Here is a 24,510-nt window from a genome sequence, read left to right on the forward strand (position 1 = left end):
TGATGGCGGTGGTCGCAGCTCATCTGCGCAGATCAGGGGTTCCAGTCTTCCCCTATCTCGACGACTGGTTGTTGAAGGCGGGCTCGCCCCAGACAGTCGTCTCCCACCTCCAGACTACGGCGGATCTCCTGCATTTGCTGGGGTTTTCCATCAACGTGCCGAAGTCACACCTGAGTCCCTCTCAGAAGCTCCTCTTCATCGGAGCGGTTCTCGATTCGGCGCAGTTCCGGGTCTATCCACCGGAACAGCGGATCCGGGATATACAGGCCCTGATTCCCATCTTTCGGCCTCTATCCTGGGTTTCGGTCAGGCTAGTGTTGCGGCTTCTGGGGCTGATGGCCTCCTGCATCCTACTAGTGCATCACGCCAGGCGGCGCATGCGGGCTCTGCAGTGGGACCTGAAGTTTCAGTGGGCCCAGCATCACGGCAACCTGTCCGACCATGTCTTGATCTCAGAGGGCACTGCACAGCAGTTGCAGTGGTGGCTCACGGACCGCGATTGGGTCATGGGCAGGAGCCTCTCCCTTCCCCAACCGGAGCATGTCGTAGTGACGGATGCGTCCCTCCTGGGATGGGGTGGCCATATGGGAGAGGCGGAGATCAGAGGCCTCTGGTCTCCGGCGGAGTCTCGTCTACACATCAACCTGTTGGAGTTGAGGGCGATCCGACTTGCACTGAAAGCCTTCCTTCCCTCTGTCAGGGGCAGTGTCGTGCAGGTGTTCACGGACAACACCACCGCCATGTGGTATTGCAACAAACAGGGCGGGGTGGGGTCGTGGACCCTTTGTCAGGAGGCTCTGCGCCTCTGGACGTGGCTGGAACACCAGGGCGTCACCCTAGTGGTTCAACATCTGGCGGGCTCTCGGAACGCCAGAGCGGACGAACTCAGCCGCCGGTGCATGATGGATCACGAATGGCGTCTGAACTCCGAAGTGGCGCAAGGTCTCTTTCAGCAGTGGGGAGAGCCTTGGTTAGATCTATTCGCCACCGAAGAGAACGCGCAATGTCAGCAGTTCTGCGCGTTGGAATTTCCAAGGCGGCACTCGCTCGGCGACGCTTTTCGTCACGAGTGGAGTTGCGGTCTGTTGTACGCCTTTCCGCCTATACCACTTCTGCCCAGAGTGCTGAAGAAGATCAGGCACGACCGGGCCCAAGTCATCTTGGTGGCTCCGGATTGGGCACGAAGATACTGGTATCCCGAGCTACTCAGTATGTTGACCGATCCCCCGATACGTCTGCCCCTTCGGGAGGATCTTCTGTCGCAGCAGCAGGGGACGGTCCTCCACCCGAACCTGTCCAGCCTCCACCTCCATGCGTGGAGATTGAGCGGCGGCAGTTGATGCCATTCGACTTGCCTCCTGAAGTCTGTGATATCATTCTGGCAGCCAGGCGTCCCTCCACAAAGACGGTATACGCCTGCCGGTGGAACAAATTTGTGGCATGGTGCACAGCAAAGGCTGTGGATCCCCTTTCCGCCCCTCTTTCTGAGGTTCTCCTCTTTCTTCTTTCTCTGGCCCGGCAGGGCTCTGCCCTGGGCACCCTGAAAGGTTATCTTGCTGCCATCTCTGCCTTCTTGCGGCTTCCTGATCAGCCTTCTCTTTTCAAGTCCCCTGTGGTTACACGCTTTCTAAAAGGCATTACTCACACGTTCCCTCCTGTCCCTTTTGTAATGCCTCAGTGGGACTTGAATCTGGTCTTGACATTCCTGATGTGCGCTCCCTTCGAGCCTCTTCACAATTGTCCTCTTCGTCTTCTGACTCTTAAGACTGCTTTTCTGGTAGCCATCACCTCGGCTAGACGGGTGAGTGAGCTCCAGGCTTTATCTTCAAAGCCTCCTTTTCTGTCTGTTCATCCGGACAAGGTTGTCCTTCGGCCTCGTCCCTCCTTTCTTCCGAAAGTGGTGACTCCATTTCATCTTGGGCAGTCTGTCACCTTGCCCACCTTCTTTCCGCCTCCGCATCCTTCCAAAGAGGAAGAGAGGCTCCACCGTCTGGACCCAAAACGTGCGCTCTCCTTTTATTTGGACCGCACAAAGCAGTTCCGGGTGGACGACCAACTTTTCGTTGGATACGTGGGTGCTAAGAAGGGGAAAGCTGTGCACAAACGGACCATCTCTCGGTGGGTCGTTTTGTGCATCAAAATTTGTTACTCTTTGGCAAAAAAGGACCCTCCTGTTGGGCTGCGCGCCCATTCTACTCGGGCCACAGCGGCTACTACTGCCTTGGGACGGGGAGTCCCTTTGCAGGACATCTGTCATGCGGCGACGTGGGCTTCGCTACACACGTTTGCCAGGCATTATTGCCTTGACAGCCAAGTCCGGAGGGATGGCTTCTTTGGCCGTTCTGTCCTCCAGGACTTTCTGGTGTGATCTTGGTTCGCAGACCCACCACCGGGGATGGTATTGCTTGGGTATCTATTCTAAGGTGAGGAATCTAACTAACGTGTTTCTTTCAGATGAACAAGTTACTTACCTTCGGTAACGATGTATCTGTAAGAAACATTAGTTAGTTAGATTCCTCACCGACCCACCCATCCTCCCCGTTCTGCGAACTGACATCTAGGGTTAAGGTTATCCTTTTCAGGCCCCTAGATTTTATTTTTGGCACCAGTGTCGGTCTTTGCATGGCTCTGCGTTCCTGGCGCGGAAGGCTATGTACAAGAACTGACGTCAGCGCGCGAGGGCGGCGTCTAAGTACTCCGACGACGTCATTCCGGCGCACGACGCCGACGACGGACGCGGAGCCGCAGACGACGCCTAGCGGCGCGCAAGTGGTATTGCTGACGAAAAATCTTCCGGATCCAGTCTGACGCCTGGGGATATTCTAAGGTGAGGAATCTAACTAACTAATGTTTCTTACAGATACATCGTTACCGAAGGTAAGTAACTTCTGGTGCTTCCTATACAAGTTATTTCCAAGATTGTCAGAGGGTGTCTTCCAGAACTGCAATGATACGACACGTGCCTCACAAACTCAGTAAAAGACATTGTCATTTACAACTCTAGTAGCTCAAACTCAAGCAAATGCGAGACCAATTTGCATTGCAAATGCTTGTTGACTTGGTCATTTCAACTTTTTGCCTGGTAATTGATGCAATTTTGACTGAAGTGCACTGGGTTCCTGCTAACCAGAATCCCATTGCCAGTGCTCTTTCCCTAAAACAAGGTAACTGTTCTCCAATTGGCAAGACCTTTAGCAACTCTGCAAGTCTCTAATAAATGTTACCCCGGTACCTATGGCATGAGTACTGAAGAGGTCTCTAAGACCTGCAGCATGTATTGTACCACCCTAAAGGACCCATCACCAAACTCATGCAGACTGCCATTGCAGGCTGCCTGAAATGGTGCAAACACAATATGGCGCACACCCTCTGTGCTATGCCCACATATACTGCATGAAATATATGTAAGTCTCCCCTACAACAGGCCTTACAGCCCTAGGGTAAGGTGGATTATATTACATGTGAGGACATATCTGCATGAGCAGACATGCCCCCTGTGCTGTCTAGTTCAATTGCTAGATAGTACAAGAGAACAGGGAAGCCATCTTTAAGTAGGTGAACTAGGCAATGGTTATTACAAGTTCCCCAGTTACATGTTGGCTTCACTATGATGTTTGGTATCAAACACCTTGTCTTGATAATCCCTGCTTATGCCAGTAGTGGATTTATTAAAACATGCACCCAGAGGACACCGTAGAGGGGGCTCCTGAAAACCTACCAGCCTCTTAGTATGCTGGATGACTGGTATTGTCAAGCCTGCCACCACAGACATGTTTCTTACCACCTGCAGGTGAAAGCCTGCGCTCTCTGAGGCCAGAAACAATGCTTGCTCCGGCGGAAGGTGTACCGAACCCCTTGCAGCAACCAAAGCTTATTTGAGTCCAATCCAGACTCCAACGCCACAAAGACCAAGCAGTCGACGTAGGATATCAGAGCATCACAGAGGCCAGCATTGAGAGTGGCCCAGCTGTCCTGTTTTGTCCTCCTTTGCAGGTCTAACCGAGATCCGTGGGTGCCCGTGCATCAAGGGCACCCACGGATCTCGGTTAGATAGTCTCTACCAGATAAGGCTTTACTGAAGGTAAGTAACTTGTTCATATATGACACTGCACTGCTTCACAGATTGCATAGCAGAAATATTTCACAAATGTAAGCCACTTTCCTAATGATTGCAAGACTTCTTCTATGTCAATTTATCTTAATGCACAACGTTACCCATTACATCCTAGTTTTGCTTAAATATGTTTTTAAACCAATACAGATAAAAAATACCATAGTTTGTGATATACTATTATATGGATAGGCCTTTCTATTGAGTGTTTTTCAGAGCTCATATCTCACAGAAAAGAGAGCTTAACTGTAAATATTGCCTGTTATTCACAGTACTGAAATCATTTGCATGCTATATAGTTTCCAGAAACAAATAAAAACAATGAAACAACATTTATTCCTTCTTTCAGTTCTGGCAAACAATTCTTTCTCAGGGAAAGTGCTGCTCTCAGAGCATTGGTCAACACACCTAATAAGCTCACCCTTGCTGGCTCAGTCTTGATGCAAACATCTACCAATAAATCCTCCCCAGTGTGTTAAAAGAAACATTCTAAATGCAGAGCCCTATCAGGAAAAGTTCCACTGTGCACATCGCACTTTATCTTATTTCTTTATTTATATCTTTTTAAATGACCCTTGTCAGTGTACTTTAAATGAAGAGCCTTTTTTAGGATACATTTTAATTTACTTGCAAAATGACAAATTGTGTAATAAAAACACACATTGTTGTATAGCACTTACTTTGAACATAAGCACATTATTCCAAATCAAACACACGTTTCTCAAAACATTGGCAGACGGATATCTGCAGTCTCAGGCAATCAATAAATACTAAAAGGATAACTCTACTCAGACAGATCACTCTACTAAAAATGTAATAAAATTAATTGATCATTCAGATAAAAAGATACATAGCGAGTAATGTGTAATAGCGTCCTTTATTGCCATCTCAGGGTTCAGGTGACATATAACCCACTCGTCCTTTGGCCTCGTGGTTTTTGTCACCTGAACCCCTCGATGGCAGTGCAGCCCCATATTATACTGTTATCCGTTAATCTTTCTCACTAAATAGAGAGGATAAAGCGAGAGAATGTGACGTAACGGACAGAGCTGCTAATTTTGGGAATTGTTGAACCAGTTTCAAGTCTCCACGTTGGCTCAACATCCTGTGATTCTGGGAAAATCCCTTTATCTCCCCGTGCCTGCCCCAAAAATGAATGTGTCTTTGTGTAATGTAACTGGTTATCATGTAAAGCGCTCCAATACCTATGGATCGAGTTTGTGCTATTGAAAATTAAAAAACAAGTATATACAAATTATAGCATATGACAATATATAGCATAATATATGTGTGTGTACTAAATGTACTAAATATATTCATTTGCTCTTTTCATTGATTTGGTGTTGAAAGTAAAGAATTCCTGTATTCACTGAAATTCATCCTGCATGTTGTCCTAATTGTAACAAGCTTGCTTCCGCAAATCTTTGTCTTTCACACATTCCTTTGTAAGGAGTTATAGCTAGGGGCACTATGACTATTTGCGAAAACCATGGCAAATAAAAGAAGCATTTGCAGTGCAATAGGTCTCGCATTATTTTTTGAGTTAGAGCTATTGGCCTTGTATTGGAAATGTTTTTTACTTATATTATTTGGAGTGGAGTGTAGGTATGTGATAGCAATTGTATATTTTGCAATGAATGTAAAAGGAAGTGTGTTGATGTTTGGATGTGGTGTATGGGGCATGTCATCCAATATGTGTACCAGTGCTGCCATTAGATGTTCAAAACTGAGATAGATAAATAAGTTATATTATTGCGTGTTAATAGTGCAATGTATTAATCAGAAAGAGACCAATAAACACGTCAATAATGAACAGAACTGTAATCTATACAAATGGGGTAACACATGAGCAGAAGAATGCAGCCTGAAAAGACCGTGGGCTTAAAAGGGTCCCTGCAGAGAAGCAAATGGTAATGGATTTTTAGCGAATGTAAACAGGGAAGAGGCAATGTGAATTTCAGCACTGATTGGGCGCATACAGGAGGTTTATGTATTATGCGTGAGGTTTAGAGGATGCAACAAATCTGTGGAGTAACGGGTGGGGAGTAAGACAGAAAGAGATGCAGTTGCACGTACTTGCCATCTTTTGTGCGGTCGGGGATAAGGCAACCCAGTGTATCTGAAAGAAACACGTTAGTTAGATTCCTCACCTTAGAATATCCCCAGGCGTCAGACTGGATCCGGAAGATTTTTCGTCAGCAATACCCCTTGCGCGTCGCTAGGCGTCGTCTGCGGCTCCGCGTCCGTCGTCGGCGTCGTGCGCCGGGATGACGTCGTCGGAGTACTTAGACGCCGCCCTCGCGCGCTGACGTCAGTTCTTCTTTTTTCCGCGCCAGTAAGCGCAGATCCGGGAGAGCTACCCCTATTAGTCATTTTTGACTAAATCTTTTTGATCATTTTTGATCCTTGTCTGTCGACATCTGGTGCCGGTAGGATGCCTGGGTTCAAGGCTTGCGAAGATTGTCATCGACTGATGTCGGTGACCGATCACCACCGCCGGTGCCTCTACTGCTTAGGCCTCGACCACGACGCGGAGTCGTGCAACGACTGTCAGGCCCTGACTTCGAAGGCTAGGCGGGAGCGGTCCCGCAAGCTTCTCGAGCTTCGCCACTCGGCTCCGCGTCGTGCGCGATCCCGGTCCAGGAGGAGGTCCAAGGATCGCTCGCGGAGCCCTAGCCGACGCCACCATCGATCGTCGGGCTCCAAGTCGTCGGGTAAGTCCAAACACTCTAAGAAGTCCAAGCGGCGACATCGCTCTTCGGACTCCCCTCGCCGGTCGCGCGACTCGGCCGAGGGTCCCAGTGGTTCCACCCCCGCGGCTCCGGCGGAGCCGCAGGTGCCGCGTCCGCCCCCATACCTTCCGGTCCCTGGGGCTGACGCGGCGCCGGCGGAGATCAGTGCCTTCCTCTCGGCCATGAGGAGCCTGGCCCCGCCGTCGACGCCCGCTGGCGCGCCTTCGGGCCCCGCGGACTCGACTGGGCGACCTCGCGTGCCGGCGGCTCCGGCCCCGGCGCCGTCGACGACTCCGGTCTCGACGCCGCAAGTCCCCGCGGGGCCCATGCCTGGGCCCCAGTCGACGCCGGTTGACCTTGTCACTCCTCCACCGGCGCCGACGCCTGAACCACCGACGCCGTCACCGGCGCCACCGACGCCGACGCCTGTGACGCCGACGCCCCAGTTTAGCCCTCATCCGGACCCGACGCCGGCACGGCGTCCGCCGACGCCGCATCCGACGCCGCTAGAGACCTACCATCTCTACAGTCCGGTTCCGATCATTCCTCCTGTTTATCAGGAATCGGAAGGAGGGGGCGACTGGGAGGGGTTCGAGGACCCTCTGGCTGTTCAGTCACAGCTTTCTCAGGACTGGGCAGATGAACTGGGGGAGGCCAGCGGGCTGGACACCTCGCCAGACGCTGGATTCACTTCTCCTCCGACCGTGGCTTCGGAGGAGGGTGCGGCATTTTCTGTGGTGCTGCGCAAGGCGGCTGAGGCCCTTGGGCTCGAGTTGCCTGCCGTGGCTGTGAGGACCAACATCCTCACTGAGGTGCTTCAAACCTCAGCAAGCTCCACTGAGCCTCTGCTGCCGTTCAACGAGGCCCTCACTGACGTTCTGCAGGGCACCTGGTCCAAGCCCTCCACAGTTCCTCCTGTGGATAGGAACGTTGCCAGGCGCCACCGCCCTGCTCCGGGCGACCCCAGTTTCCTGTCCCAACACCCCACCCCCGAGAGTCTGGTTATCCAGGCCTCTACTTCCCAATCCTCCTTCCCGACCGCTCCGCCGGACCGGGATTCCAAGAGACTCGAGCAGTTTGGCAAGAAACTGTTCTCGTCCCTTAGTTTGGGCCTGCGGTCCTTAAATACCGCCTGTCTCTTGGACCGTTATTCCCATTCCCTGTGGGATACGGTGGAGGACGTGCTGCCCCTGTGTCCGGAGGAGGTCCGGACGCGTCTTACCCAGGCTTTGGCCGATGGGAGGGATGCAGCACGGCACGCCATAAGATGTGGGCTTGACACCACGGACTCGCTAGGTCGGGCGATTTCCACCACGGTGGCGCTCCGCCGCCACGCCTGGATGCGGTCCACGTCATTTTCCGGGGATGTCCAGAACACCCTCATGGACATGCCCTTTGATGGCACTCGCCTGTTTGGTGAGAAGGCGGACAGTGCGCTGAACCGCTTTAAGGACTCCCGGGCTACGGCCAAGTCCTTGGGCCTCTCGGCTCCGCGGGCGCACACCTCCGCTTTTCGCCCCTTTCGTGGCCAAGGAAGGGGCGCCTCCTCACGTCCGCAAAGCCACCAGCCGCAGAACCAACCTGCGCGCGGTCGCGGACGTGGCTTCCGCCGTGGCGGAAATGGAGGCCGACGTGGTCAGCCCACATCCACCCCGGCAGCATCCGCCTCAAAGCCTTCCTAGTCCGAGCTTTCAGGCCCATACCACGCCAGTGGGCGGCAGAGTTCGCCATCACCTGCTCCACTGGCGGTCCATAACATCGGACAGGTGGGTGCTGCAAATCGTCCGAAGGGGCTACTCCCTCCCCTTCGAGACGACCCCTCCAGCCATGCCACCGCAGCACCACCGTATCTCGGGGGATCATTTGGATCTTCTCCGCGAGGAAGTTTCGGCTCTCTTGGCCAAGGGGGCCGTCGAGCGCGTTCCGAGTCCAGAAGTAGGTCGTGGTTGTTATTCCCACTACTTTCTGGTTCCCAAGAAGGGCAAGGGGGGCCTGCGCCCTATCTTGGACCTCCGGAACGTCAATGCCTTCCTCCGAAAGGAAAGGTTCAAGATGCTAACGTTGGCTCAGGTTTTAGCTGCCCTAGACCCTGGAGACTGGATGGTAGCGTTGGACTTGCAGGACGCATATTTCCATATCCCCGTCCTGCCGGCCCACCGGCGTTACCTGCGGTTCACGGTGGGCCAAGAGCACTTTCAGTTTACCGTGCTCCCCTTCGGCCTCACCAGTGCCCCTCGGGTGTTCACGAAAGTGATGGCGGTGGTCGCAGCTCATCTGCGCAGATCAGGGGTCCCAGTCTTCCCCTATCTCGACGACTGGTTGTTGAAGGCGGGCTCGCCCCAGGCAGTCGTCTCCCACCTCCAGACTACGGCGGATCTCCTGCATTTGCTGGGGTTTTCCATCAACGTGCCGAAGTCACACTTGCGTCCCTCTCAGAAGCTCCTCTTCATCGGAGCGGTTCTCGATTCGGCGCGGTTCCGGGTCCATCCACCGGAACAGCGGGTCCGGGATATACAGGCCCTGATTCCCATCTTTCGGCCTCTATCCCGGGTTTCGGTCAGGCTAGTGTTGCGGCTTCTGGGGCTGATGGCCTCCTGCATCCTACTAGTGCATCACGCCAGGCGGCGCATGCGGGCTCTGCAGTGGGACCTGAAGTTTCAGTGGGCCCAGCATCACGGCAACCTGTCCGACCATGTCTTGATCTCGGAGGGTACTGCACAGCAGTTGCAGTGGTGGCTCACGGACCGCGAGTGGGTCAAGGGCAAGAGCCTCTCCCTTCCCCACCCGGAGCATGTCGTAGTGACGGATGCGTCCCTCCTGGGATGGGGTGGCCATATGGGAGAGGCGGAGATCAGAGGCCTCTGGTCTCCGGCGGAGTCTCGTCTCCACATCAACCTGTTGGAGTTGAGAGCGATCCGGCTTGCACTGAAAGCCTTCCTTCCCTCTGTCAGGGGAAGTGTCGTGCAGGTGTTCACGGACAACACCACCGCCATGTGGTACTGCAACAAACAGGGCGGGGTGGGGTCGTGGACCCTTTGTCAGGAGGCTCTGCGCCTCTGGACATGGCTGGAACACCAGGGCGTCACCCTGGTGGTTCAACATCTGGCGGGCTCTCTGAACGCCAGAGCAGACGAACTCAGCCGCCGGTGCATGATGGATCACGAATGGCGTCTGAACTCCGAAGTGGTGCAAGGCCTCTTTCAGCAGTGGGGAGAGCCTTGGTTAGATCTATTCGCCACCGAAGAGAACGCGCAATGTCAGCAGTTCTGCGCGTTGGAATTTCCAAGGCGGCACTCGCTCGGCGACGCTTTTCGTCACGAGTGGAGTTGCGGTCTGTTGTACGCCTTTCCGCCTATACCACTTCTGCCCAGAGTGCTGAAGAAGATCAGGCGCGACCGGGCCCAAGTCATCTTGGTGGCTCCGGATTGGGCACGAAGATACTGGTATCCCGAGCTACTCAGTCTGTTGACCGATCCCCCGATACGTCTGCCCCTTCGGGAGGATCTTCTGTCGCAGCAGCAGGGGACGGTCCTCCACCCGAACCTGTCCAGCCTCCACCTCCATGCGTGGAGATTGAGCGGCGGCAGTTGATGCCATTTGACTTGCCTCCTGAAGTCTGTGATATCATTCTGGCAGCCAGGCGTCCCTCCACAAAGTCGGTATACGCCTGCCGGTGGAACAAATTTGTGGCATGGTGCACAGCAAAGGCTGTGGATCCCCTTTCCGCCCCTCTTTCTGAGGTTCTCCTCTTCCTTCTTTCTCTGGCCCGGCAGGGCTCTGCCCTGGGCACCCTGAAAGGTTATCTTGCTGCCATCTCCGCCTTCTTGCGGCTTCCTGATCAGCCTTCTCTTTTCAAGTCCCCTGTGGTTACACGCTTTCTCAAAGGCATTACACACACGTTCCCTCCTGTCCCTTTTGTAATGCCTCAGTGGGACTTGAATCTGGTTTTGACATTCCTGATGTGCGCTCCCTTCGAGCCTCTTCACAATTGCCCTCTTCGTCTTCTAACTCTAAAGACTGCTTTTCTGGTAGCCATCACCTCGGCTAGACGGGTGAGTGAGCTCCAGGCTTTATCTTCAAAGCCTCCTTTTCTATCTGTTCATCCGGACAAGGTTGTCCTTCGGCCTCGTCCCTCCTTTCTTCCTAAAGTGGTGACTCCATTTCACCTTGGGCAGTCTGTCACCTTGCCCACCTTCTTTCCGCCTCCGCATCCTTCCAAAGAGGAAGAGAGGCTCCACCGTCTGGACCCAAAACGTGCGCTCTCCTTTTATCTGGACCGCACAAAACAGTTCCGGGTGGACGACCAGCTTTTTGTTGGGTACGTGGGCGCTAAGAAGGGGAAAGCTGTGCACAAACGTACCATCTCTCGGTGGGTCGTTTTGTGTATAAAAATCTGCTATTCCTTGGCTAAAAAGGACCCTCCTGTTGGGCTGCGCGCCCATTCTACTCGGGCCACGGCGGCTACTACTGCCTTGGGACGGGGAGTCCCTTTGCAGGACATCTGTCAGGCGGCGACGTGGGCTTCGCTACACACGTTTGCCAGGCATTATTGCCTTGACAGCCAAGTCCGGAGGGATGGCTTCTTTGGCCGTTCTGTCCTCCAGGACTTTCTGGTGTGATCTTGGTTCGCAGACCCACCACCGGGGATGGTATTGCTTGGGTATCTATTCTAAGGTGAGGAATCTAACTAACGTGTTTCTTTCAGATGAACAAGTTACTAACCTTCGGTAACGATGTATCTGTAAGAAACATTAGTTAGTTAGATTCCTCACCGACCCTCCCATCCTCCCCGTTCTGCGAACTGACATCTAGGGTTAAGGTTATCCTTTCAGGCCCCTAGATTTTATTTTTGGCACCAGTGTCGGTCTTTGCATGGCTCTGCGTTCCTGGCGCGGAAGGCTATGTACAAGAACTGACGTCAGCGCGCGAGGGCGGTGTCTAAGTACTCCGACGACGTCATCCCGGCGCACGACGCCGACGACGGACGCGGAGCCGCAGACGACGCCTAGCGACGCGCAAGGGGTATTGCTGACGAAAAATCTTCCGGATCCAGTCTGACGCCTGGGGATATTCTAAGGTGAGGAATCTAACTAACTAATGTTTCTTACAGATACATCGTTACCGAAGGTTAGTAACTTGTTCTTTTGTACACGTCTGGTTGACTGAGAGTCCTAATGTTGCTGAACACATACACATTTTACTATTAATAATACAGAGTTTCAGCTTGGATCACTGGAACATAGGGGGATATTCTAAGGTAAGGAATCTAACACTAACTAATGTTTCTTACAGATATATCGTTACCGAAGGTAAGTAACTTGTTCATCACATTAGAAGATGAGGCACAAAACCGTGTTGTACTTACAATTTCCAGAATCATTAATATTCCAGCCACAGACTTGACAAACCCAACATTGAGGCAGATGAATTTCCAGGAGAGTTCTGTAGAGCTGGACCCACCCTGTGTGCTGGTCTGGGTGCTGATTTTCGAGGGGAACTCAGCCCTGATTTAAGGACTGCTGTATTTTGGGGTTTCAAATAAGGCTGAGTACCAAAGTGACCACACTGCTTGAAGCAACACACACTGTTTGTTTACCAGTTTTCCCTCTGACATCACCCTGTTGAACTTTACACCATTACACTCTTGTGTGCTGTGCGCTTTCCGTGCTGCCTTCAAGGAAGCTGGCACGAGCAGCCTAGCAGTCTCTTTTAAGCAGCACATCTGAGAACAACACTACTTTAAAGGCGGAAGCAGCCACAGAGCAGCCGGCAGTGTGTGCACACAACTTTCTTCAGAACCAACTTCGAGGTGCTGGTTTTGGTCATACGTTCCTCCCTTTCAGGCTGTTGACCAGCCTGACAGGGCTTGGGTGGGTCCCAGCCTAAGTACACATTGGCAGAGAATGCAGGAACACATATTTCCTGCTGAAATGGCTGAGTGGTGTGTGGTGAATTTCAAAGTAGGGATGGAATGCTAAAGAATCATGAAGAGGAAACAAAAAAATAGGCCCGATAATCATTGCGATGTTTAAATGTACAATCTAACAAACTCATGTGAGTCAGGTGTGCCTAATAACACATCAACTCTACTCAAAAAGCCCCGCTCTCTGGTTATAAAAGCCACAATAAGACCAGCGCCGCATGTTTGGAGTGCGTCGTCACAGCGCCTGGATTACTGGTGGTCTCAGGGCAGACACTTGCGGTCTACTTATTTCGAAGGTGGAGTGAGCTTCCAGTAAATATAGTTTAGTTTGCGATTTTGTTCACATAACGAAATCGAGCCTCTGCTTAACTACCATGCAGCCATGTAATAACCATGTGATGGTTTAAGAACAGTGTTGGTTTGTGTGCCCAAATTATCATGTAACTTCTTTTTTCGTGAGAATGTGAGTGAGTGGCTTTCTCTCGGAGTCAGCTATCAGTGGCTGCACTTGTGTGATGGGGAGGGACTGACCCCTACTAAACCGTGAAATCACAAGGATCGGCATGAAGCAGGTCATGCGCTACCTCCTCTGAAGATCTGACCACAGGGTTTTTTAAGGGATTAAGGGGCGACGGCCAAGAATCGGCACTGCTCGAGTGGGGTGGGTATGGACGGCCCAGAGCTCTCATTACTTTAGAAGCCCTAAGCCCTGTTGTCGACGATGCGGAGGAGAAGAGGGAAAGTATTAAATTCGATCAAGCTATTTTTGTGGGCAGTATACATTTTACAGAGATACCCACCTTGGAACTCGGGAACATAGAACTTTCCCGTGTGTACTTAAAATATCGATCAGAACACATACATTTATAAAACAAGCATTTGCAATGCAATAGGTCTCGCATTTACACGAGTTTGAGCTATTGGCATTGTAAATGACAATGCCTTTTATTTATGTTTTGGTTTTTAAAAACATAAATAAAAGGCATTGTCATTTCCAAAGCCAAAAGCATAAACTCGCGTAAATACGAGACCTACTGCATTGCAAATGCCTGTTTCCTATTGCATTAATTGGCGACGTGACGATAAAATACCGATTTAAATTTAGACACCTCAGATATTTCAAAAGATTCAGTTTGCCACATGTTGCATGAAACACAGTTAACGGCACACGCTCACTCCCTTAAAGTGCAAAGAATTTCAAGTAACTAAAATAGACGGCTGTGTTAACAAAGTTAAGCTGTCTGGTGAAAATTAAATGTGTCTCCTTAAAACAAACGAGTTTGAGCTATTGGCATTGTAAATGACAATGCCTTTTATTTATGTTTTAAAAACCCACACATAAATAAAAGGCATTGCCATTTACAGTGCCAATAGCTCAAACTCTTAACAACTGCGAGACCTATTGCATTGCAAATGCTTGTTTTATGTCTTCTTTTATCTGGACTGAGTTACCTCAATACTGTATTGCAGTGAACTTGCAGGGTTTTGCATTCATCAATACCTTCTGTAGTGTTATACCCTTAGCTTGACTAATCCTACCAAAAGGGGATCTAGGTGATACTTAAAAGCCTCCAGAGCATCTTGTTTGAGAATTGTATTTGGCTGTTGAGGACGCCTTGCTTGAGTGCGTTAATACTCTTGTTTATTTCTATCCCCTCAGTGCAACAGCAGTCAGGGTACCATGTTAGGTCTTCGCTATGATTTCAAGGAATGAGATGACAGAATTAACCCATGCTTTCATCCAGCAGTGAATGAGCGAGAAAATCAGGTGTGATAAGTTAGGGGCATCCTATTTCAATCGCACCAGGTCACATGCATAAATCACCTGTGCATCTCCTAGGCTACACAGCACTCAATAAAATCTACCTCAGACACAACCTCCAAAACCACGTTGAATCTACGCAAAACTCTATTTAATACAAATAAACGATGCCCAATACAATGCCCTAATAAGCTATTATCACTCTGTTAGAACGCAGAAGACTATGTGTTTCCTCAATCTCAATGGCTCTAAAGCAGCACGGATGTGCATCGAGTTAAAACAAAACATAGATCCACTCTCCTACCAGACACCCCCACACAGACTGCAACGGGATGGAATATGCTGTGTGCCGGGCACCTCCTTGCTGCACGTCAATGAAAGCCCTGTCAAATTAACCACTACAGATTGAACAAGGAGGGCTGGTTTCGAACCCATGACCTGCCGGCTGAACAGCGAGCGCAGCTGCAGAAGCTGAACGCACTGAGCGCTGCCAGCCTGTCCCCGGTATGAACTAGATGTTCAAGGCGCAACGCACAAAAACCACAAACAGCTGCAGAAAGAAAGCAAAACAAGCCCTTATGACAGTAGCTCGTAAGGATCGAGTGCGCCCGCCGTAAGGCGTGCCTTGCTCAGCGTGCCTTGCTCAGCGTGTGACGCATGCGTGGTATGGGTGTTTGGGTACGCAGCTGATAGCTGGGGCACGTTCAGAGACCCGACTATAGCGGACCTAACGCTAGGGTGCAGTCCGGAGCAGTGGAGAGGGCTTGGGAGCAGTACCGGGGCACGTCAGATCGCCGTATTGGATCGAAGGAGGTAGCACTTGGGAAGCCTTCACAGCAGCGAGAAAAAGCAGACGCACTACCGCCACCATGTACAGGCACTTGGGCCCGCAGCGCTCCCCGTCCCGAGATTTTAACAGCATCGTCCAGATCTGCAGCGCAAATGTTCAAAGGATCAGTGGCAACAGTGAGTATGATGGCACAAAATTGCTGACTTGCCTTGGAAGTGGAACACAAGATGTGCACGTCGCGTGTCTGTCTGTACGTGCGTGAATTACAGGAGGCTGGTGAGGACGAAAGCGAAACTGCATGCTGGCTTGCGAGGGAAGGTGGACAGGAGATGTGCACGCCGCGTGGCTGTAGGCGCGTACACCAACTCAAATCCGCCAAAAGCCTGCGCGTGCACATCTCCTGTCCCCCTTCCGAGGCAAGTCAGCAACAATAGATCTCGCCGAAAGCAGCGCTCCGCGCTGCATTCTCAGGCGAGACCTAAACAATGGTGTGATTTAAATAAACAATGGCTTTCAAATTTGAATTAATAAAATACATAAGAAATGCAAATTGTAATGAAATAAAAAATGAGGATGATTACGAAGAACCGACCAGTTATGTAACAATGGGGCAACCCAAAACGCCACTGGGCCTGGGTAGATAATGGTACAATAAGATAATGTCCCAGTGGAGAGCAATTTAAGACAGATAGATGTATACAAGAGTTAATCTGTTGTCTCTGAACAAAGTCAAGCACCACTATACAGTATAACAACCAAATGAATATGATTTTATTTCATCACGACATTGAAGTTAATCAGTATATATACAGTAGAAAACAATTCATGAGTGGATATTTTTAGAGCAAAAAGGTGCACAGAAAAGTGAGGTGGTAAGTGTATGGGAGGGATTGTGATGAAGGACAGTAGTGCGCTTATATATATACATCAGTAAATTGATAATCAACTATCCAGACAGTTTCCTGCCAAATGCATTAAATGTTAAATCATAACATAATTACAGATATAAATTCTCAGTCACATATGTCTGACAATACATAAAAGAAATGTCAACATTTCGACCCCTAAACGGAACGACCAATTTTGCGCATTGTGAGCGGGTCTTCATCAGGACCAAGGTGAAGGTTGGGAAGGGGGCACCTAAGGACAATAGGATGAGATTATTTTGGTGGTGCGTAAAGGTAAAGAAATTCAACAAAAGATCAATGATATATGAATTACCAGTAAAAACAGCTATATTGCTTCTGGCTGTGGATATAAAAGCGGAGTTGTGAAGGCTCCTGTGTAAAAAAAGGAGAGGAGACCAAAACACTAGGACCTCTGTTCCTAAGCCTACTGCGGAGTAATATTTATAAATAATGGAATCTACAGAGAGATTCAAAAGACGAACTTAGTCAGATTTCTTCAATGATGTTCATGTTGAACAGGAAGCTAGGCCCAGGTTGCTCAGTAACCTGCGGCTGAAGAAGGTGATACATTGTGTCTCAAATTGTATACCGACTTCAAGTTTGGTTCAAAAGATAAAACAAAGGACAACGCGCCACAGGAAGGCATGTTGGGTGTCGGGCGTACTACTTGAGGCATCTCCATAGTACTCGGGATGCAAGAAGGTGACCTTGCTGCCAGCATGATAGAGCACTAGTTAAAAGCCTCTCCATGATGCTTGGGATGATTCATGCATTACGCATTGCGGCATAATAAGACATCCCTGTTGGACAACGCGCCACGAGAAGGCGTGTTGGTTGTAGGGCGTACTACTTTATGCATCTCCACAGTACTCGGGATGCAAGAAGGTAACCCTGCTACCAGCATGATTAGACATGAAAAAAAAATTGAAAAACATTTCTCCATGGTGCTTGGGATAATTTATGCATTACGCATTGCGGCATAATAAGACATCGCCGGTGGAGGATGTGCTTACTACCTAAATATGGGGGCAAAAAGCCAAAAGAAAAAGCACATTGCGCTTTGTATTGTTTTGGCAAGAAAACACCATTTCAAAACAGACCCCTATCTATTGCAAGTGTAAAGGAACTACAGTGTTAGGCGAATGTAAAACTTACAGAGCTGTGCGTACAAAAAGGAATTATCTGCGCTGAACTAATTAAGACCTGGGAAAGAGCCACTAGAAAAAATGCTCTATTACGCTAACAAGAAGCACACTCACCAGTCATAACAGACATCGATCTATTGCGTGCGTTAAAGGAAACCTTTTTGTGCAACTGGCCGATACTTTATGGCGTGTCAGGCGAATGTAAAACTTACAAAGCCATGCATGCAAAAAGGAAAAATCCGCGCTAAACTAATTCAGGCCCAGGGGAAGAGCCTGTATGTTTAAACTAGAAGCCTTCATTATGCTATCTAGCAGCACATTCAAAAAGGCCACTTGGCTAAAATCTACATACTTGTAAAGTATGTATATATATGCACACTACTGTCCTTCATCACAATCCCTCCCATGCACTTATCACCTCACTTTTCTGTGCACCTTTTTGCTCTAAAAATATCCACTCATGAATTGTTTTCTACTTTATATAAACTGATTAACTTCAATGTTGTGATGAAATAAAATCACATTCATTTGGTTGTTATACTGTATAGTGGTGCTTGACTTTGTTCAGATACAACAGATTTACTCTTGTACACATCTACTTGTCTTAAATTGCTCTCCACTGGGACATTATCTTATTGTACTACGAAGAAACGACCAGGAGTAAATAAAAGAATGAATCCCACAGCGTTATGAAACTGTAGTTGACCGGTGTTCCTGAAGGAAAAACGGAAGTGAGATGTCGAGAGAACCAACCCATAAGTAGCCACCAAAGAAGACCAACGCAGGAAAGAACCAATGGTAAGCCGCAGGCGGAATTTCCCTCCATAGAGTAATTACAACAGGTTTTGCAGACGGCACATGTGCGCTGATGCTCAACCTAAAAATTACTTAAAGTACACTTTTTTTCTAGCGAAGGACAACGAAAAAGCATAATAAAGTTTAAAGCCACAAAACTTGATGTATGTTTTTTTAATTTATATTTTCCTTCAGTCTGTGCGTGTAGTTGGCAAACAAGTGACATTTTCAGAACATTCTGGAATTTTGGCAAATAAAATGTTTCATTCTCTCACGTTTAGTGTTTGTAGGTTCGAAAAGCCCAGAAGGCAAAATGCTTCTGACCACCAAACTGAGAATGGGCTGAAGATGTCACACAAGAGATTGAGAACATTGTGTTCTCCCTATTGTACATAATCATGTTCCTGGCCGTTGTACAGTATCCGGTGCTCTCCCCCACCCCCCTCCCCACCACCCAAAATGCTCACAGCCTTCTGCCCCATATTTGTTCATCGCCTCTTGCGCCCCTGATACATAGTTCTCATCCACATTACCCCTTATTGCACACAAACTTGTTCTCTGCAATGAACATCACCTTTGTTATGCTGAACGTATGACTACGGGTCTGTGTGGATGTTTGTTCGTCTTGGTCTTTCTTGTGTGCCCATATGTTTGCTGGATCTTGTAAAAATTGTTGTAGGTGCTTTAGTCATGTGCATGCTATATGCATTTGTATCCCATATGTTGAGTGTCTTTTTGCCCATGCACCATACAAAGCTAAACCAAATGAGTTGGCCAATGCTTTGCGTCTGCTGCCCAAATGTATGGCTTATAATTATCCAGTCAAAAAGATTCATGTATTTGCACTTTTGTTGCAGGCCTTTCTTAGTCCAGAAAACCCTGAAGAACCCTACCTTGAAGGGATTATTTATAATTGTGTGGCTCCTGGAAAACGGTTCATGCCAATGGACAATTTGTCAGGAGGGGAAAAGTCTGTGGCAGCACTGGCACTCGTTTTTGCTATACACAGGTACTACAGTCACAAAGATATTTCATTGTATTTTTTTTTTTAACACTGCTGATTATTGAATAAATAGCCAGCATTAGGAACACCAAAAAGATTGGGCCACATAATTAAAAAGAAAAACACCTGGTCACTATATGCTTGCAATCGAAATATGAAAATGTTTACTGATATGGCAGTTTTACTAGTGATGTTTTTAAATATCAAGCCTTTCGGTTGTGTCATTCATTTTAGTGTTCTTATTTGTGAAGGAAAAAAGAATAAATAAAGACCTAAGCAAGGACTCAACTAGCTGCAATGTTGAACTGTCACTTAAATACTTTATAACTCCAGCTTCAATAAGGAAATGGAAACTAAAATAGCACCCTACATCTTTGGCCCCTGTGGATCACAATGTGGATGGTACCTGTGAAAGTAATTCATTTAACTCATGAGACATGACAGTGTAATTTACATTGCTTCAGCGATGTTTGCGGTCACTTAGTATTGCAAGCTCTTTGTTTTCTTGTTGAAGCGATATGTTTAAGAATATAAGTTTCAGACTGGAAAATACAGTACAATTTAGCTTACAGAAAATATCACCACCTAACAAATTAGTGGGGAAAGTTGAGCTAAACTAAAAGGAATGTTTACGGTTAATTGGTGCCAGAGAAATGTACACAGGGTCAGAAATAAAATGAGGAACTTGTTGATTAGAAATACTGCTGGTGACTATGGACATGCCATAGGGACGTAAAATGGTGAATTCTTATGTTTTTAGAGCTGGGCGGCTAGCAGCTATGTCAATGATACAAATAGTAAGCTATCATTATTAACACAATCTTCATTGGGGCCCTTTTGATCCACCTGGTTTAAGGTATTCATGCTACAGTTGGATCCTCACAGAATGTCCTGAAATTCAGGATGAGTTTTGAGTAATCAGTTTAAACCCAGGTTTACCCCAGAGGGCTGGTGCATTAAACCCAATGTTGGGACAGTTCTGCTTTAAGTACCCCAACTGTCTGCAGGTAAAACATGGCCCTCTCTCTTTCAACAGCAGGGTGTACTTGGAATTTCTTGGGGCTGAAGGTTCTTGATTTGAAGATAGGGCAATCTCCTGTGGAAGCCACCTTGTCAGCCAATGATGTGGTACTCAAAGTTGGAATGCCCCAGCAGCACAACAAATACATGGAGGATGGCATGCAAGAAAGGAAAAGAAGAAGGGAAAGGGACAAAACTACCACCCAGGGTTTTTGCGACACACTCAGTGCTGTTCCATCAAGCTTATATACTGTATCCTGACCTTGACAAGGAACTAGAAACAGGAAGTAGTTTCCCCATGTTGCTTTGGGCTAGCCTCATTTAAACCTAAAAGAAGGCAGCCATGATGGATTGGGATAAAGACAATGAAGTCCCTTCCCATCATGACATCCAAATGTATGCTTCTTGCCACACCGTCTCTCCTGGAAAAACAGACAAGGTTCCAAGGCACCCCCGACAGCCCTAAGCTTGCGCAGTTCCCAAAATGTGCCACCAAAACAGCTACTACCTGCCTCTGGTGAGTGTTTTGGCAAATGTGTCCAGGAAGTTTTCCCAATGTTCTCAAAGGACCTTCCTCCCAAGGCTCGAGGTTTGTCAGGGTGTATTTTGAAAACCCTTCATATCAACTTTGGGGCATGAACGGCTGGGGCTGATTCCCAAGATTGATCACAGATAAAATAGCCTTTCCACCTAACCAAAAACTGCAGCCTTCCACAAACATAATGAGTGTCTCAAATATCTGAAACCTCAAACTGATTAACTCCCAGAACCAAGACTTGATTGGGGAGGTTGCCTAGCACACACAAAAAAATGACCAGGAATATAAAATTTCAACTGAGAGACATGGAATAACAAATACACTCACCAAGAGGGAGGAAGTTGAACATGAACTACAACTAGATTAATGACCTAACTCAAAAGAAAGGGCCAAGGAATCATGGACCAGGTTGAGGATGAATTTCCTGAAGTGGCAAGAATGGAGAAGGCAGCCAGACTTTATCTCCTACTGAATAGTCAGGATGAGGGCAACAACATTTATCTGTCTGTTGCTCCATCCTTTCCGTGGCAACTTATAAGCCTTCTTTAACTCTATCCTGCAGTGATACGAAGTGTCTAAAAATTCAGAAGCCGCAAGTACTAACAAATTAGTGGGAATTTTTGAGGACTAATCCTAGAATGAAGGCCATGTAGACAAAGAAATTCTGCATACGGCACCAAAAAGGCCCAGGTCAGGCCAGGTCACTCCCCCGCTGCCGCACCGCTCCACCTGAGCGTCTGCGCCTCCTTTGCTGCCGCTGCCACTATGCCGTGAGTTCGCCCCCGCTGTCTGCCTTGCCCCGCTGGTCTAGTCTCCCTGCTCTTTGTATAACTTGCTTCCTGTATTTTGTGCCTGTATTTTCTATTGTTGCGCCTCTGTAGGGTTCCGTTTCCCCCGCTTCGGCCCGTTCCCCCCTCCCCCCTCTCCTCTTCTGTTTATCCCCTCTGCCCGTTCCCCGCCGTTGCTCCCCTGCGGCCCCGCCCCCCTCAATACCCATTCGCCGCCCCGCTCCCGCCTCCCAGCTGCTCCTCCCTCCCTCCCTGCCTTAAATGGCGGCCGCTGCGCGACAGCAGGAGTGACCATTGACCCTGCTTGCAGGCCAGGTCACTCCCCAGCTGCCGCACAGCTCCACCTGAGCGTCTGTGCCTCCTTTGCTGCCGCTGCCACTCCGCCGTGAGTTCGCCCCCGCTGTCTGCCTTGCCCCGCTGGTCTAGTCTCCCTGCATTTGTATAACTTGCTTCCTGTATTTTGTACCTGTATTTTCGATTGTTGCGCCTCTGTAGGGTTCCGTTGCCCCCGCTTCGGCCCGTTCCGCCCTCACCCCCCTCTCCTATTCTGTTTATCCCCTCTGCCCGTTCCCCGCCGCTGTTCCACTGCGGCCACGCCCCCCTCGATACCCATTTGTCGTCCCGCTCCCACCTCCCAGGTGCTCCTCCCTCCCTCCCCGCCTTAAATGGCGGACGCTGCGCGACCGCGCGCAGCGGGCACGCCGCTGGTGCGCCAGAGGCATGCCAGAGGCAAGCCCTTCTGCGCCCGTCCGCGTCTGGACCGCGCCCAACACCAGAACCCCTGGCCTCCGCGAACGCCACGACACCTGACTCCACTACGATACCAGCATCCTCCACGCACTCAACGCCGGTCGAAACCGCACCTGCTTCCAGGCCGCCCCGAAACAGACCCACGGACCCTTCTCCTGCCGCACCTGCAGCTTTACCTGCGACAGAACCACCAAACCCACGAGGACTGGACCCAACCACCTCCGCTGCATACTCCTCAACACCTGCTCCGCACGCAAACATGCCATCGAGCTCTGAGATCTGCTCGACACCTCCGCCCCAGACGTCGCTTTCCTGACCGAGACCTGGTGGAACAACTCCTCGGCACCCGACAGCGCCATAGCCATCCCGGAAGGTTACAAGATCACACGCAGGGATCGCGCCAACGGAATCGGAGGAGGAATAGCCATCATCCACAAGTCCACCCTCAAGGTCGCCACCCACTCGGACGACACCCTCAACACCACCTACACTTCCGGATCCACACCGACCCCAACACCATGCTGGGAGGAACACTCGTCTACAGACCCCCCCGGATCCCGGGCTCAATTCTGCGACTCCATCGCAGACCTCGCCAGCACCCACACACTCGCATCCACGGACTACATCCTCCTCGGGAACCTGAACCTCCACCTCGAGAACAACAACGACGCCAACTCCGCCACCCTGATCAACAACCTTGCCAACCTCGGCCTCAGACAACTCGTCACCGCACCCACCCACGCCGCTGGCCACACGCTGGACCCCGTCTTCTCCACGGGCAACCACATCGCCTTCGACCACACCACCGAACTCCACTGGACCGACCGCCGCTGCATCCATTTCACCTTCAAGAAACCAACCACGCACCACCGCACCCAACAGCTGCCTCGCCGCAGCTGGAGCAAAGTCACCGTAGACCAGCTGATCACCACCACCAGCCCAGACGCCGCAGCCCGCAACCTCAGACCGTGGATCGACAACTGCGCCAACACCCTCGCCCCGTTCAAGAAACCCTCCGACAGCCACGCCAGCAAGAGAGCCGCCTGGTTCACCGACAAACTCCAGACCTCCAAACACGCATGCCGGAAACTGGAGAAGATATGGCTCCATGAGCACACACCGGACAACCACGCAGCCCACAAGGACGCCATCCGCCGACATCACCACCTCATCAGACTAGCCAAGAGATCCTCCTTCAAAGACCACCTGGATACCAACGCTCACGATAGCAAAGAGCACTTCAGCATCGTAAAGGAACTCTCCAACCCCAGCGCCAGCACCAACGACATCCCGCCGTCACAAGAACTGTGCAACTCACTAGCCATCTACTTCCACCGCAAGATCACTGACATCCACGACAGCTTCAACACCACGACCGCCCCTACGACGCCAGACTCCACCTCCCCTGCGAACACCACTAGCACCAACCACCTGACCTCCTGGACCAACGTCAGCGACGACGAAACACGCAAGGTCATGAACTCCATCCACTCAGGATCCCCGTCAGACCCGTGCCCACACCACGTATTCAACAAAGCAGACGCAGCCATCGCACCCCAACTACGGAAGGTCATCAACATCTCCTTCAATACAGCGACATTCCCGGAAGACTGGAAGCACGTCGAAATCAATCCTCGACTCCTCCCTCTCCATGTCCAAACAGGTCAACGCCGTCTCCTCCTCCTGCTACAACACCCTCCGCATGCTCCGCAGGATCTACAAGTGGATCCCGACCGAAACAAGAAGAACGTTGACACAGGTCTTCGTCAGCAGCAGACTGGACTACGGCAACGCACTCTACGCAGGAATCCAGCCACACTCCTACGAAGACTACAACGCATACAAAACGCCTGCGCCCGACTGATCGTCAACGTCTCCCGCCACAGCCACATCACTCCCCACCTGAGAAACCTACACTGGCTCCCAGTCGACAAGAGGATCACCTTCAAGCTCCTCACCCACGCACACAAAGCACTCCACAACGCCAGACCAGCATACCTGAACAGCCGACTCAGCTTCTACAACCCCACCCGCCAGCTCTGCTCCGCCAACCTCGCCCACGCCGCTGTCCCCCGCATCCAACGAACAACCTCGGGCGGCAGATGCTTCTCCTACTTCGCCGCCAAGACCGGGAACACCCTCCCTACCCACCTACGGCAGACCCAAGACCTACTCGCCTTCAGAAGACTCCTCAAGACCTGGCTATTCGAGCAGTAGCGGCAAACCCCCCCAACCCCCAGCGCCT

General features: G+C 50.2%; 1 protein-coding gene across 1 annotated transcript in view; it reads left to right on the forward strand.

Annotated features, from left to right (window-relative positions):
• The window catches only part of SMC1B (structural maintenance of chromosomes 1B), a 2,533,210-nt gene that overhangs the window by 2,288,251 nt on the left and 220,449 nt on the right, over positions 1 to 24,510 (forward strand). The window contains exon 22 of the mRNA XM_085652431.1: positions 19,024 to 19,175. Coding sequence (XP_085508557.1) covers positions 19,024 to 19,175 — 152 coding nt within the window. The remainder of the gene's footprint in view (positions 1 to 19,023; positions 19,176 to 24,510) is intronic.

The sequence above is a fragment of the Triturus cristatus genome, chromosome 4_1, assembly GCF_964204655.1.
Source record: "Triturus cristatus chromosome 4_1, aTriCri1.1, whole genome shotgun sequence".
In the NCBI taxonomy this organism is placed as follows: Eukaryota; Metazoa; Chordata; class Amphibia; order Caudata; family Salamandridae; genus Triturus; species Triturus cristatus.